The 16574-nt window shown below is 44.2% G+C and overlaps 1 protein-coding gene across 2 annotated transcripts in view; it reads left to right on the forward strand.

Annotated features, from left to right (window-relative positions):
* Window positions 1-16574, forward strand: part of LOC141002327 (abl interactor 2-like) — a 32019-nt gene that overhangs the window by 12028 nt on the left and 3417 nt on the right. The window contains exons 2-6 of one of the 2 annotated variants that reach the window (XM_073473621.1): window positions 1487-1654; window positions 6639-6815; window positions 7248-7265; window positions 8191-8294; window positions 15039-15191. In XM_073473621.1, the coding sequence (XP_073329722.1) occupies window positions 1487-1654; window positions 6639-6815; window positions 7248-7265; window positions 8191-8294; window positions 15039-15191 (620 nt within the window). The remainder of the gene's footprint in view (window positions 1-1486; window positions 1655-6638; window positions 6816-7247; window positions 7266-8190; window positions 8295-15038; window positions 15192-16574) is intronic. The other variant, XM_073473623.1, reaches the window with a different exon arrangement.

Genomic DNA, 16574 nt, shown 5'->3' on the forward strand with positions numbered 1-16574 from the left:
TCAACCTCAGGCATGAATGAATTAGTGCTGACCTACATCATGCTTCAGCACACATACACACACACACACACACTGCTGTATTATGAACACATACAGTGCACATGTGCACACACGTCGACACACATTGACACACAGTTTGTTCTGTTGAAATGCTAAATGTGACATTTCAGGACAAATCAAAGGTATCCTCTGTGTGTGTGTGTGTCTGTGTGTGTGGTGTGTCGGTGTGACTCAGACTCAGACTCAGACAACTTTATTAATCCCACCAGGGGCAATTGGTTTCAGCAGCTTGCATACTGGCACAGTACAAAAACACAGTACACACAATAAATAGATAGTGAATAAGGTAGAGTAAGTACATAGAACACCAAGGAATACAGTGTCATCAAGGATCAATAGTTGAATAGAGTGAATAAATTAGGGATGTCCCGATCAGGTTTTTTTTACCCCGATCCCGATCTGAGTCATTTAATATTTAGTATCTGCCGATACCAAGTCCCGATCCGATACTTAGCCCTAACTAATATTTTCTTAGATAATACAGCTGCATTAAGAAAAAAATCACCTGCATCCAAGCTGTTCCTTAATAGCTTTTTTTATTTTGTTGAAACAAAGTAAATACTTTCATATGGCTCTTTCTTATTCTGCATATCCTATTGCAACATTGGTTTTTTTTAACAAAAACAACAAGTAAACAAAGTCAGTAACTAAACCCTGATCCTCTACCACAGAGGTGGGCTGGTTATCCAGAGCGATGAATTCAGTTACCTTCTCTGTAATATTTGTCTGTGTGTGTGTGTGTGTGTGTGTGTACACTGATGTCCTGCTGTCTGTGTGTGTGTGTGTGTGTGTGTCTGTGTCTGTGTGTGTGTGTGTGTGTGTACACTGATGTCCTGCTGTCTGTGTGTGTGTGTGTATATATGTGTGTGTCTGTGTGTGTGTGTGTGTGTGTGTGTACACTGATGTCCTGCTGTCTGTGTGTGTGTGTGTATATATGTGTGTGTCTGTGTGTGTGTGTGTGTGTGTGTGTGTACACTGATGTCCTGCTGTCTGTGTGTGTGTGTGTATATATGTGTGTGTCTGTGTGTGTGTGTGTGTGTGTGTGTGTGTGTGTACACTGATGTCCTGCTGTCTGTCTCCTTCATTATTTTAATGAAGGTTAATGTGTTGATGTGTTTGCTGCCTCACTGTCTCTGTTCACCTTTCTGTGAGTTTAGTTCATATTTCATTCATGTTCTATGAAGTACTAATGCTTTATTTTATTATTTATACACACACACACACACACACACAGGGTGGGTAACTTGAAAAAGTATTTTGATACAGTTACTTATTTCCTGTTAAAAAAAATATTCAGTAATGTAATCCAAGAATATTAAAGTAATTAACTTGATTACTTTGTGTGTGTGTGTGTGTGTGTGTGTGTGTGTGTGTGATGTTTTCCTCTGTAATATAAGAGACTAATCAGTGTGTGTGTTTTCTGCAGTCAGCTGACAAGCAGCAGGCTCTGGAGGAGACGAAGAGTTACACCACCCAGTCTCTGGCCAGCGTCGCCTACCTCATCAACACGCTGGCCAACAACGTGCTGCAGATGTTGGACATCCAGGCCTCACAGCTGCGGCGCATGGAGAGCTCCGTCAACCACATCTCTCAGGTCTGTGGGAACACATGAAGGACACACAGATCATCCTCCAAAATCACAGATACATCAGAGTGATCAGTTAGTTCATGTTAATGTGAGCACACACCCTGTCAGCATGTATGAAGGGTGAGTCCATTAAACATGGCCGACGTTGCTCACAGTGACACACAGGCTGTAATGTAGTGGACATTCTCCTTTGTGAGGCAGAGAGTTGCTAATTCTCAGAAGAGTTTTAGACTCAGTGTGATGAATCAGATCTCTTTGATACCTCCAGCATGGAGAGAAGACCTGAGTGTCTGCAGGCTTCAAATGTTTCTGACTTAAATACATCAGAGTAGAGGACACATCCTGTAACGACAAGACAACCACCTGATGTTTGTGTTGATCATGTCTTTCAGGACAGACACCCTCTGACAGTAAATGTCATCCTGTCTACCTTCCTAACCCTAGCCCTCCTCCTCTCACTGCTCCTCTCACTGCTCCTCCTCCTCTCACTGCAACTCTCACTGCTCCTGCTCCTCTCACTGCTCCTCTCACTGCTCCTGCTCCTCTCACTGATCCTCTCACTGCTCCTCTCACTGCTCCTCTCACTGCTCCTCTCACTGCTCCTCCTCCTCTCACTGCTCCTCTCACTGCTCCTCTCACTGCTCCTCCTCCTCTCACTGCAACTCTCACTGCTCCTGCTCCTCTCACTGCTCCTCTCACTGCTCCTCTCACTGCTCCTCCTCCTCTCACTGCTCCTCTCACTGCTCCTCTCACTGCTCCTCTCACTGCAACTCTCACTGCTCCTCTCACTGCTCCTGCTCCTCTCACTGCTCCTCCTCCTCTCACTGCTCCTCTCACTGCTCCTCTCACTGCAACTCTCACTGCTCCTCTCACTGCTCCTGCTCCTCTCACTGCTCCTCTCACTGCTCCTCTCACTGCTCCTCCTCCTCTCACTGCTCCTCTCACTGCTCCTCCTCCTCTCACTGCTCCTCTCACTGCTCCTCTCAATGCTCCTGCTCCTCTGAAAAAGTGAGTCTTGAGTCTTCTGCAGAAGATGGCGAGTGACTCTGCTGTCCTGACGTTGGTCGGGAGTTCGTTCCACCACTGAGGCGCCAGAACAGAGAAGAGTCATGACTTCGCTGAGCGACCTCTGTTTGCTCTCAGCGATGGCGGTACCAGCCGGCCAGCTGATGTAGTAGAGCGAAGTGCTCGCGCTGGGCTGTGTGGTCTGACCAGTGTTTGGAGGTAGATGGGTGCAGTTCCGTTGACGGCCTTGAAGGCCAGTACCATGGTCTTGAATCGGATCCGGGCCGCAACAGGAAGCCAGTGGAGGTCACGGAGGAGGGGGGTCACATGGGAGAATTTGGGTAGATTGAAAACGAGGCGCGCTGCAGCGTTCTGGTTACACTGCAACGGTTTAGTCGCAGAGGCTGGCGCCAAGAGCGAGGTGCAGTAGTCCAGGCAGGAGATGACCAGCGCTCGGACCAGGAGTTGCGTTACGTCCTTTGTGAGGAAAGACCGGATCCTGCAGATGTCGCAGAGGGCAAATCTGCAGGATTTACTGAAGTACTGGAGTTAAGTACAGTTTTGAGGTACTTGAGTATTTTAATATTCTGTTGCTTCACACTAAATGTATTTGATTACTTTAGTTACTAGTTACTCAGTGCTGATAGGCTTCTACCTGTGACATTGTGGGCGGGACATTGAGTGGTCACGACAGACAGAAATGATGCATCACAGCTGAAGAATTAAAATACATCTGCCTGATAATCTACAGCTAGTTTTAGTGTCTGAGTCCTGCAGATTAGTGAATTAATCAATGAATCAATAGTTGTCAACTACTAAATGAATCCCTAAATATTTTGATGATGGATTGATCAGTTTGAGTCTCCACCACATCTGAGGATGAACACTTTTATTTTATCACATTTTAGAGAGCAAACAACTAATTAATAAATCCAGAAGATAACTGACATGAATCAATGATGAGAGGAATCAGAGCGACCTGCTGCTGCTCTGATTGGTTCACATAACTTCTGTCTCTGTTTACTTAAGGTTTCAGTTGTTGTCATTTTAAACTGCAGATTGAAGTTGATGGTCATTAATTCAGACAGTGAGTCAGATTAGAGCCACGTCTTCTCTGAATGCAGCCGCGGCCTTATTGAAATGTTTATTATTAGTTTGAAAGTAGAATGAAGGATCTAACAGCCTGGGGCTTCACCTGCAGGTCAGACTGACCAGGTGACTGATGATCACATGACGAGGGCTCGACTCTGAAACCTTCTGTCATCAGTGTTTGTTTCCTACAGAATGAATCTGATCTGTTTTCATTCACTGAACACTAACTGTATTTAAACTGGAGTTTCAGTGGTACACAGTGTCCCCTCTGCTGTGAGTAATCAGATTACTGTGCAGCAGAAATAATGAGATGCTGGTGTGTGTGTGTGTGTGTGTGTGTGTGTGTGTGTGTGTGTGTGTGTGTGTGTGTGTGTGTTATTGTCAGAGCAGGCCTGTGATTTCACTCCATAATTACCAGTGTGTTCATCACAGCTGTTCTGTAGGCGACTGTGTCGACTCATCGTGCACCAATCAGACGACAGAGAGTCCTGAAGAAGAAACAGTTCACACAGAAACACACTGATTCAGCTCTCTCTCTCTCTCTCTCTTTCTCTCTCTCTTTCTCTCTCTCTCTCCATATATATATATATATGTATATATATATATATATATATATATATATATATATATCAGGGGCAGAGTTTACAGTCTGTAGGTCAGTGATCTTTACAGGAACCGTCATCACATCTCAGAGAACAGTTCAGTTACATATTGATCACAGCCTGAAGAATTCACAACATCAATGTTATTCTGATGTCTGTGGAAAATGATGATGCTCATGTTTAACTCTGTTTACTGTGTGTTTTCTCTTTTAGGTCACATTACAGTCAGTGTACATGTGTCATAATTACAACAAATAATGTGCAATAACCCATATTTCAACTGTAGCATTATTTATTATGCTGTATATATAGATATATTTCTAGTAGAATGTACATTTCTTATATTTTTATTCTATTTTTATTATTCTTGCTTATATATAGTTTTTATTTTTCTGCATATTTTCTAAGACTTTTGAATGGGAGCAGCTGTAACGCAAGCAATTTCCCCTCAGGGATCAATAAAGTATTTCTGATTCTGATTCTGAATATACTATAATAATAATAATAATAATCTATTATTTACACAATATTATCATATGTGTATTATTACCAGCATGTCAATACTTCATCTGTAAATATGAGGACACATCTAGTAAGTATTGTTAATCATGACAAACGATCTGTGACTGAGCTCGTCTGAACTAGATTAATAAACCACTGACACATGTAGAACAGATTTTCATACATATTCACATTTATTACACTTTAGTATCTCCAGTGTGAAGATGAACTCTGTGTTGTCATGTTGAATACATTTAAACTGTCAGTCAAACTGAGACGTCACTGTGAGACACCATGATTCATGAATCAGTAGAAGAAGAGAGATTTACATGAAATGGGACAAAAAGCTTCTGTCATAAAGGACACACACACACACACGGCTCACTGTTCATGTTAAAGTTCAGATAGTTTAACATCAGGCCTAATTTCTGCTTCAATGAAAATATCAGTTTATGTTCCTCAGGATGAACTGTAATAACTTGGGTGATTCTTGTCATCTAGCGCCATCATCTGGTCAACATGTTAATGTGTCTGGGTTGACCAATGTGGCTTTTTCAGGACCTGTACCTGATTAATAAAATCAAAGAGACCAATAACTGATATTTGGAACCGATAGACATTTACAGGAAAAATAAAAATCTTAGCATCAGAATGTAGCTGGGTTAGCAGGGTTAGAGGAGAGGATGTTGCATCAGAGCCAAACTTGCACATTTTTAAATTAGTTTATTTTATCGACAATCTGACAGAAACATCACAGATAAGGATCATCAAATCCATGAGATCATCAAATCCATGAGATCATCAGATCCATGAGATCACCAGATCCATCAAAACCATCAGATCCACCAGATCCATCAGATCATCAGATCCATCAAAACCATCAGATCCATCAGATCACCAGATCCATCAAAACCATCAGATCCATCAGATCACCAGATCCATCAAAACCATCAGATCCATCAAAACCATCAGATCCATCAGATCACCAGATCCATGAGATCATCAGATCCATCAAAACCATCAGATCCATCAGATCACCAGATCCATCAAAACCATCAGATCCATCAGATCACCAGATCCATCAAAACCATCAGATCCATCAAATCATCAGATCCACCAGATCATCAGATCCATCAGATCCGATGGATCCGGGCCGATAATCAGTCTGTCCCTACTTTGGTTTATCACCAAATTACCTGCAGAGCTGATGACATCATCAGCCTCAGCTAGACTCTGTGTTTACTGATGATTAGCTCATGTTAGCATGCTAACAGGCTAAACTAAGACGGTGAACATCAGCATTTGATCAGCTCCAGCTCTGATCAGCAGTGTTGGAAACATCACACATTAATGTTCTCCTGTTTTCGAGGACAATTTTACTATGCAAGTTGTCGATGTTGTCAGATCAATGTTTCCCACTCCGTCTCTGCTGCAGCAGCACTCAGACATCATTCAGTTGGTGTAAAGTTTGAAAGAGAGACTGAAGTAAAAGATATAAAAAATAACCACCATAACATAATCAGTGGCCACCCTGTTGCTCTCCACTGTTCGCTGTTGTTCATCCTGTCGAACGTGACGACAGAACAAACTCGTCTTCTGTTGATAAGAATGTCAATCAGCCTGTTTACCCACATCTATGAAAAAACTTATATACATGCTAATTTCAGCGTAATTGTATTTACCCAACCTCATGAGTGTGACAGTGATCTGAACATCACATATTATATAATGTATTGAAGCCTGGCCCGTGAGTCAGACATTAGCTCCAATCTTTGTGTCTCTCCTTTCAGACGGTGGACATTCACAAAGAGAAGGTGGCGAGGAGAGAGATCGGCATCCTGACCACCAATAAGAACACCACACGCTCACATAAAATCGTTGCTCCGGCCAATCCTGAGAGACCGGTGAGATACATCAGGAAGCCCATCGACTACAGCGTGCTGGATGACATCGGACATGGAGTCAAGGTGGGAGCAATAAGATACAGTATAATGATGATGGTGACAATGATTAATGTTTACCTTCAGCAAAAACTGTTCTAGTCTGTCGCTACATGTACAGTAAACACATCAGTGTGTGTAGTCTGTCGCTACATGTACAGTAAACACATCAGTGTGTGTAGTCTGTCGCTACATGTACAGTAAACACATCAGTGTTATATGTAGTGACAGTAATTATAAAGTCACTGTGTGCAAAACTCTTCAGAAAGGTTTCTGTAAACATTCAGTTCATGTCCTCTGTTTCAACCTGTCCTCATCTTTATCTTCACCTGTGTGTCTGTCTCTCTGTCTGTCTGTCTGTCTGTGTCCATGTCTTCACGATGCTGCTGCACTGACACTAACTTCAACACAACTTCTCTCTTCTTCCTCCTCTTCTGTTGCTTTCATTGACCTGTTAAGTGGTTGTTGAGGTTCAAGGTAAGGAGGCAGAACAACACACCTGTACAACGCACTTGAACAACGCACCTGAACAACACACCTGTACAACACACCTGAACAACACACCTGTACAACACACCTGAACAACGCACCTGAACAACACACCTGAACAACACACCTGAACAACACACCTGTACAACACACCTGTACAACACACCTGTACAACACACCTGAACAACACACCTGAACAACACACCTGTACAACACACCTGTACAACACACCAGAACAACGCACGTGTACAACACACCTGTACAACACACCTGAACAACACACCTGAACAACACACCTGAACAACACACCTGTACAACACACCTGTACAACACACCTGAACAACGCACGTGTACAACACACCTGTACAACACACCTGAACAACGCACGTGTACAACACACCTGAACAACACACGTGTACAACACACCTGAACAACGCACCTGAACAACACACCTGAACAATACACCTGAACAACGCACGTGTACAACACACCTGAACAACGCACGTGTACAACACACCTGAACAACGCACCTGTACAACACACCTGAACAACACACGTGTACAACACACGTGAACAACGCACTTGATCAACGCACCTGAACAACACACCTGAACAACACACCTGTACAACACACCTGAACAACACACCTGAACAACACACCTGAACAACACACCGGAACACACAGGTGAAGTCTCGTAGTTCACTAAACATTTGTGGAGCTTCACAGTTAAACAGAGTTGCAGCATTCGGTTTGGACTGAACCAGAGTGTACTGAAGTTCAGTTCTGATCAGAGAGTCAAACCTTCTGACTGACAGGAAGTTTACAATAAACACCATCAATCAGACACTCAGCTGACTGGTTACTGTGTGTGTGTGTGTGTGTGTGTGTGTGTGTGTGTGTGTGTGAGCGCAGGTGAACGGTCAGCAGAACATGAAACTAGGAGGAGGTTTGTCCCGGTCCAACCCCCCCACACAGAAACCACCGAGCCCCCCGAGGGCAGGAAAAGGCATCTTAGGGTACGTACACACACACACACACACACACACACACACACGCACACACACTGTATATACTGTATATATAATTAATGTAAATCAATCTTGGTGTTGTGTTTGTGTTCATGTTGTTATTTGTTGTGTTCTGTCCAAATGTTTGGACAAGTTGTGTTTTGATGCTTTGGCAACATTGTTGTTAAACTTTCATGCCAATAAAGCTCCTTTGAATTGACAGAGAGAGAGACAGAAAGAGAGAGACAGACAGACAGACAGATAGACAGAGAGAGACAGACAGACAGACAGATAGACATAGAGAGAGAGACAGACAGACAGACAGACAGACAGACAGATAGACAGAGAGACAGACAGACAGACAGACAGAGAAGATGAAGATGCAGCTGTGTGACCTACATGTTGAGGAGAGAGAGACAAACGTTCACAACGCATGACGTCACTGTGTGTGTGTGTGTGTGTGTGTGTGTGAGATGTCATCCCCTCTGCCGGTTCTAATCTGTAATGAGCTCGCCGCAGGACGTACACACACACACACACACACACACACACAGAGGAAACCATTTAAAAATGTAAATGTGTGTGTGTGTGTGTGTGTGTGTGTGTGTGTGTGTGTGTGTGTGTGTGTCTCAGGTGTGCATGGTGACACATATTGGGCAGCAGGTATGCCCTGTCTCCTTCTCCCAGGAGTATTTTAATGTTGAGAGGTGGTTCAGCTCTTTGAACTCTGAGATTACAGAGTTGAACTTGTTAAAATAAATGTTCCTGCTTTCGTTGAATGCTTTACATTGTAGGAGAAAGTGCATCTCTGTCTCAGCCTCACCTGTCCAGCAGCGACCACATGTTGTGTTGTCTTTTGGTTGCCGTGATTGTTTGTGTCTTCCTGTTTGGATGGTCAGTTTGTGGTCACTGAGCCTGTACTTGGTGAGCATCTGTCTCTGCTTCCTATCTCTGACAGCAGAGAGATGTTCTGCTCTTCATCGTCTCTTTTTAGGGCGAGATAACGTTCTGATCCACTTTGGCTTTTAGTTTCTTCTTTCCAATGTTCCCGGCAGGTTTCTTTACATTGTGTTATAATGTGCTTTCCTCTGATTGGTGTTTGGAGAGCAGTGTTGTTGTGAGGCTGGTCAGACTGTCTGAGAGGGGGCAGTCAGCCTCAGTACCAGCTGACATAGGGGCTCTTTTCTGGGCTCAGCTCTTGAGTCTGGAGGCTTTGGAGTGGAGGGCGTCTCTGGCTGGATTTCAGCTGGTTAAAAGTTGAGCGTTCTCTGTTGGATGTTAATTATCAGCGGGTCTCTGCCTCATTCTGCTCTACATGCATTTGTTGGTGTGTTTCTGTGTGTGTGTAAAATGTGTCTGCTGAACTCTGCATGTAAAGACTCTGCTGGATGTTTGTCCCAGCGGGTTCAGCTCTGATGACTGAGTGGACCCAGACTTCACTACCGTACAGCGCAGTGGGCTGGATGACACTATCAAATATGTGAAGCCAGATTTTGACTGGAATATGGAAATTATAAAATGTTCTCTTAATTGCATGTCGGGCTCTTCCAGCTGTTTCTTTTAGTGCGTTCACTGCCATGTTGAAACTCCTGATGCTGTAATGGTTTTACCAAGGTAGCTATAACTCATGCTGCGTTCAATGATGTGATTATTTATGGTAAATTGGTTATTTGTTCTCCTGACATCTGGGGCATTTTTGAAAGATCATGACATTAGTTTTCTTCATGTTTGCTGCCAGGGCCCAGTTCTGACAGTACTTTCCTACTGTGTCCAGCTGCTGCTGTAGTCCTTGTTCAGTAGGAGACAGTAGAACAAGGTCACCAGCATAAAACAGAGACTTCACCTCTCTATCTAGGAGGGAGAGGCCAGGAGCAGCACATGGATCCAGCTCACCAGCAAGTTCATTAATATACACGTTAAATAAAGTCGGACTTAAAGTTATAGTTGGTAATGTTGGAGAGCTAGCAAGATTTGAAAGTGGCACCTCGTCTAAGCCCCACCCCCTCCTCCCCCTCCCGTCAGTGCTCCGTCCAAAGCCACGCCCCCACAAACTTGAACGCGCATCTGACAGTAGGAGTCAGCAGGGCAGAGGAGAGCCGAGTGTCATATCCTATAACCTCTTCAATACGAGCGCCCCCTAATCAGGGGCCAGCATGAGATGCGTCGAGTACAAACGCTCAATGCTCCGTGCAGGAAGCACAGATCCTATAAGTTAGATACGCAGTATGTACCGACGACCTGTAACGTTACTGGCTTACACCGACAGAGAAGCTAATGTTAGCATTGGGCTAATACGAGCTACAAAAGTAGCTAAGTTGGCTAATGTTACATATTTCATGAAAATAACAAACCCCCTGAAGCAAAACAAATAATTTCCTGTCCAACAGCAGGACAGCAACCTCTGCATCACTTCTTAGGCCCGTCAGCTCCCTCAGTTGTCTCCACCGTTCAAAAGCTGAACCGATGTTGACTCTGGTTTTCCCTCTGGCTTTATCCAAAGCTTTCTTCGTTCTTCTTCGGCTTTCTTTTCTGAGCCCGTTTAGCAGGCGAGCCGTTACAGGTGACGCTGGCAGTGCTACTCCTGGCTGCATGTGCTCTCCTGCTGACTGTCTGGAGCGTGCTGAATATTTCCGGCAACGGTGACACGTGATGAGTGCACGCAGGGAGGAGGGGGGGACAGAGGGGGGCGTGGGCAGGACGAGACATGAAGGCACCTGATTGGTTCTTTCCACTTGGACCGAGAGGCAGGGATTGGTCAGAGTTTTTACAGGCCTGCAGCCACCACAGAGGTCTGATTTATTTCGTTCCTTTTCTGAACACATTACGTATTGACTACTCTCAGGAAGGAAGGACCATTTCACCCAGTATAACAAAAAGTGAACAGGATTACCAACTATAGCTTTAAATTGCAGCCCTGGCGTACACCTCTTCTCTGGGTGAAGAATTCACCCAGAGTTTGTTTGTCTCCAATTTTAACAGCACACATATTTTCCAAATACATTGATTTAACCAGATCGTACATTTTGCCCCCTATACATATATAAGATGATGATGATACCTATATAAGATGACGCAAGATGGCGGCGCGCACAGACACAGCGGTTCAGAGCTCTCTCTTTTGGTGCAAGTTTTTGATGTTTTTGCTTGTTTGGAATGTGTGTTTGTTCACATTAAGCCAGGCGAATAACATCTACAGCCGACCCGAACTTCTAAAGTTGGGATTACGGAGCGAGCAAGACGTTACAGCTGAGTTTCTTCGCTCACACGAGATACCGGTGGACATAGCCAGGACGCCGGGCTCTCCGTGGATTACATTCCCCGGGGGGAGGAGGCGGAGGCGGCGCAGGGACAGGAAGCAAAAACAGAGCTGCAGAGCCGGCGCGCTAGCTAGGCTTCGCAAGCTGCCATTCAAACCATCGCTTCCCAGCATTTTCCTATCAAATGCAAGATCCCTCACCAACAAGCTGGACGAGTTGAAGCTGCAGATTGCGACAAACAAGATCGTGAGAGACGTGGAGACGTGGCTTCACCTGCTCATCCCGGACACGGCTATTGAGCTAGCAGGCCGCGCAGCACATCGGCATGACAGGACCAAAGACTCCGAGAAGAGCAGAGGAGGGGGGCTATGCATCTACGTCAACAACAGCTGGTGTACCAACACTAAGACTGTTACCAGTCACTGCTCTTCAGACCTGGAGTATGTTACTGTGTGTGTGTGTGTGTGTGTGCTGAGCCCCCTACTCTACACCCTCTACACTCATGACTACATCCCTGCACACTCCAGCAACACCACTATTAAGTTTGCAGACGACACCACAGTAGTGGGACTCATTTCTGAGGGGGATGAGTCTGCCTACAGCAGCTGACTGGGTGGTGCAGGGAAAATAACCTGGTCCTTAACACCACCAAGACGAAGGAGCTGATCGTGGACTGACATGGTGTATGTGAGGTGTGTGCTTGGTACTTATGTTTTTTATTTATTTTATCCTAGTATCATTGTTTTTATGTTTTCATCTATAATTTGCACTAAAAGGAGTTGCATCTCAATTTCGTTGTACAATGTACAATGACAATAAAAGATCTATCTATCTATCTATCTATACCACAGTGTAGAAGCCTGTACACCTCTCTCTCTCTCTCTGTCTCTCTGTCTCTCTGTCTCTCTGTCTCTCTCTCTCTCTCTCTCTCTGTCTCTCTCTCTCTCTGTCTCTCTCTCTCTCTCTCTGTCTCTCTCTCTCTCTGTCCCTCTCGCACTGTCTTTTCAAGGTGTGAATCTTGCTGTTATCCCTCGTCTCCGTCTGTGTGAAGAGTACAGAGGTGAACGGGGGACAGTTTGTGGAGGTAGTAACAGAGGAGAGACAACGTCTGTGTGTGTGTGTGTGTGTGTGTGTGTGTGTGTGTGTGTGTGTGTGTGTGTGTGTGTGTTGGTCTGATGGTGTTCAGTGTGACAGATAAACTGGTCCTTCACTCATCAGATAAAAGACAAATGTCCCACAGAGCAGCGATACAGAACCAGACAGCAGTGATGTGGCAGCAGGTCCTGGCTACAGCATCAACACAACACAACACAACAGCATCCATATGATCATAAACAGTCTGCTGACACATGAGGTGACTCAGGTTAAACACACAGACCATGGTTCTGATGTGTACCGTCACACCTGTTCTGGGTCCAGCATGCTGTGTGAACTGACACACTGGAGCAGCTGCTTGGTTCAGCTTGGATGTAGTGATGTTGTTGGATCTCTGTGTGAGAAGTGCTTGTGTCTCTCTGTTTGTCAGCAGCAGGTTAGCTTAGCTTAGCTTAGCTTAATGACTGGATACAAAGGGAAACATGTAGCCTGGCTCTGTCTGAAGGTAACGTCCCACCTCCCAGCAGCTCTGAAGCTCAGTCATTACAATCATCTGTTCAGAAACTAGAGTCAAAATAAATGACAGTACATGAATAAGTTTATTTATTTCATCACTATTGTTAATGATAATCAATAACTTCCAGGTGTAAATCAGTCTTCTGATACTGGCTGAATGAAACACACCTCTTTTATTTGACTTTGGTGCTTCTTCTATTTTTATTAATATATATATATATATATATATATATATATTTTTTTTTTTATTTATTTATTTTTTTTTAATGCTAGCACGGGCTAGCTGGTTAGCATGCTAACTTCAGTAGATATGTCTTTAACAATATACATAGACGTCATAATGTCAGAACTGTTATTTCTCAGCTTCCTGTTCTGACATATTGACTCCACCTGTTGGAGAATAAATCATTATTACAGGACAATACTCAGCAGGGAAAACATTCAAATACACAAAATAACTGTTATTGTGAAAAATGTTGACGGTGCCGAGGCAGCTGGTGCAGCACTACCTGTTGGTGTTCTTCCTGTTTACTGTTTATATCCTGCTGATTGGCCGGCTGTCTCCACACACTCAGTTTTAATTTACAAGACTGTGAGCATGAAGGACGAGCTGCAGGATGAGCTGCAGGACGAGTTGCAGGACCACCTGACCTGAGGATTATAGACAGGAAACATGTCAACCAACACATGTCAATAAGAATATGACTCAGATAGAGGAGGAGGAGGAGGTGGAGGAGGAGGAGGTGGAGGGGGGAGGAGGAGGAGGAGGAGGTGGAGGAGGAGGAGGAGGTGGAGTGTTGAGAGGAACAGAAGCAGCTCAGCAGCCATCTGTCCTCCATCAACACACACTAATGTTCACACTGAGACAAAGAACACACACACAGCAGTGGGTCGGCATCGTGCTGCAACACACACGCCAAGTCCTTCTGCCATCACACACACACACACATATTTCACATTCTGTTCTTGTTTTTGTGTTTGAATAATTGTTTACTTAGTTACATATAACAGAAGTGATGTTCCTGGTGTGTGTGTGTGTGTGTGTGTGTGTGTGTGTGTGTGGGGTACCATGCTGGTGTCCTTAGTCATTATTTGTGTTGTTGATGTAGAAATCCTCACCAAACTCCAGTCAGTTTTTGTCTGTTTTTATTCTCTCATGATGCTCGCTCCCTCTCACTCCTTCTTCTTCTGCAGTTTTGTTCCAGCTTCGTGATGCTGGAGGACTTTAATTCTCTAAAAATACATGCTGACCTTTAAACATGACTGTGTTTGTCTCGCAGCATAGTGGGGACAAAAATGACCTAAATGTAATGTAGGACTAATCTGTAATTACATTTTAATCATGAAGCTTTATTTATGTTCTGTGCTACCTTAAAATCATGACTATTTAATTATAATAATGTGTGTGGCTCCACAAAGCAGACAGTTAATGTGAGAAGACACTGGGCTGGTGACTACAACAGTTAGTGAGAGTTACAGCGCCCTCCTGTGGCTCCTCACCCACATTCACTTTAATAGATGACTGAACATGTTGATGAAGGTTCATCAATCAGGTCATGGTGATTAAATACGGCACTTTGAATGTTTCTTGAAATATGATTGTGGTTAATATCTAGTAAGGGATGGACATTTTAATTTAAAGTGATATGAGATGGAGCGAACTGATGACAGATCAGAACTACGGGTCGGGTCGTGGCTTCATCAGAGCAGAAACCAGCTGTGAGACAAACCTGCTCCAACACTTTAATTCAACATGTTCTGTTTCTCAGGTACTTAATGTTGTGTACAGGAAATGCTCCCCCTACAGGACGATGGTCATCAGAGATAACCTCCCTCCTCCTCCCCCACATTAACCCTGTCTCCCCCTCACCTCGTGCCTGTACAGGAAGAACTCCCCCTACAGGACACTGGAGCCGGTGCGCCCCCCCGTGGTGCCCAACGATTACGTGTCCAGCCCCACCAGAAACAATATGGCCAGCGGACAGCTTCCCAGTCCGGCCCGCACCGCTACCCTGAACCATCGCCCCCGAACATACAGGTAGCCGGGTCGGCCGGCGTGTAAACATGGCTGCCACAACGAGAGCTTCACCCTCTGCTCTCACATGTTATATATATGTTACCTATACGGTACGTCTATGTCCCTCTGTAGAGTTTACAGAGAGGCAGATATTCAACACATCCATACGTGTGGTTGGACTGCAGGTTTCTAAATGATTCTTTAACATGACGTTAGTGATGAAGTGTCATGGCTGCTGATCAGATGAACGTGCTCTGATCCAGACTGACGGATGTGTTGAAGATAAAGTTTGAACTAACTACAGAACAGACTCGTCCTGTCCAGCTTCACTTCATGCTTTCATTCTTTGTGTTTCTGATCTGATCACATTTAACAAACTGACTGAACATGAGCAAAGAGTCTCTTTACAAATGTTTCATGTGTTCAGTTTTATTGATGTAGAGTCTTTGAGATGACTCCAGATCAATGAAAAGTTTAACATTTTGTGAAATACTCTTATCTTTTTCTTTACTGAGTGTTAGTTACCTCTCTCATGTCTGCGCATTTAAATATGAAGTGGGAGACGGTTGGCCTAGCTTAGCATAAAGACTGGAAGCAGAGGGAAACAGCTAGCCTGATTCTCTAAACATGTCCGTAGATGTGACTGAGTTTGGAGGAAGAACATTGAACCAGATGTTGCAGAACAATAATTAGTTAAATAGTCTTTAAATCTTTGCTCTGAGTCGTCACTTGTCTTCATCACGTCCTTCATCCTGAGTGTTTCCTCTGTGCTGTCATCCAGCACTGATCAACTAAACTACCAAATGTTCTTCTGATTTAATACTTGAAGCTCTAATGGAGCAGATGTTAGTTTGTCTGAGCTACTTTCTGTCCAGAAGCAGTTCTCATGTTCTCTGAACCTTCAGACAGTCTGTATTTGTATTAATGTCCAGATGTTTTAATGTCTCATCACAGCTGGTTGAACACAGAGGATCCACACAGCGTCCACTAACTGATTCTCTTCATCACTGACTCCTCCTCAGTCTGGAGCTGCTGCTCTTCTGACTGTTTGGTGCTCTGGATGGAAAAGATGGCAAATATTTAAAATAGTTGAAAGTCAAACATGTTAACCAACAAGTGACACAGAGTTTATCTTCGGTCAGTCTGATAACAAACTCAGTGAGTCTGAGATCTGAACAGTTAATGAATTATTTACACTATGAATGAACAATATTACATCATCTCAGCCGTCCAATCACAGCTCTGCCACGGGACAGCTGTAGAATCTTTCTCATCCAATCACCACCTATGTCTGAGCCTGCACCTGTCAGCCAATCAGATTCAGTGTCTGCAGCTTGTCATTGTTTCATTGCTTCTGTACTGACATCACTAACCGACTCGCTCTGCTTTTACTCTGAAGGGCCT

The sequence above is a fragment of the Pagrus major genome, chromosome 9, assembly GCF_040436345.1.
Source record: "Pagrus major chromosome 9, Pma_NU_1.0".
Classification (NCBI taxonomy): Eukaryota; Metazoa; Chordata; class Actinopteri; order Spariformes; family Sparidae; genus Pagrus; species Pagrus major.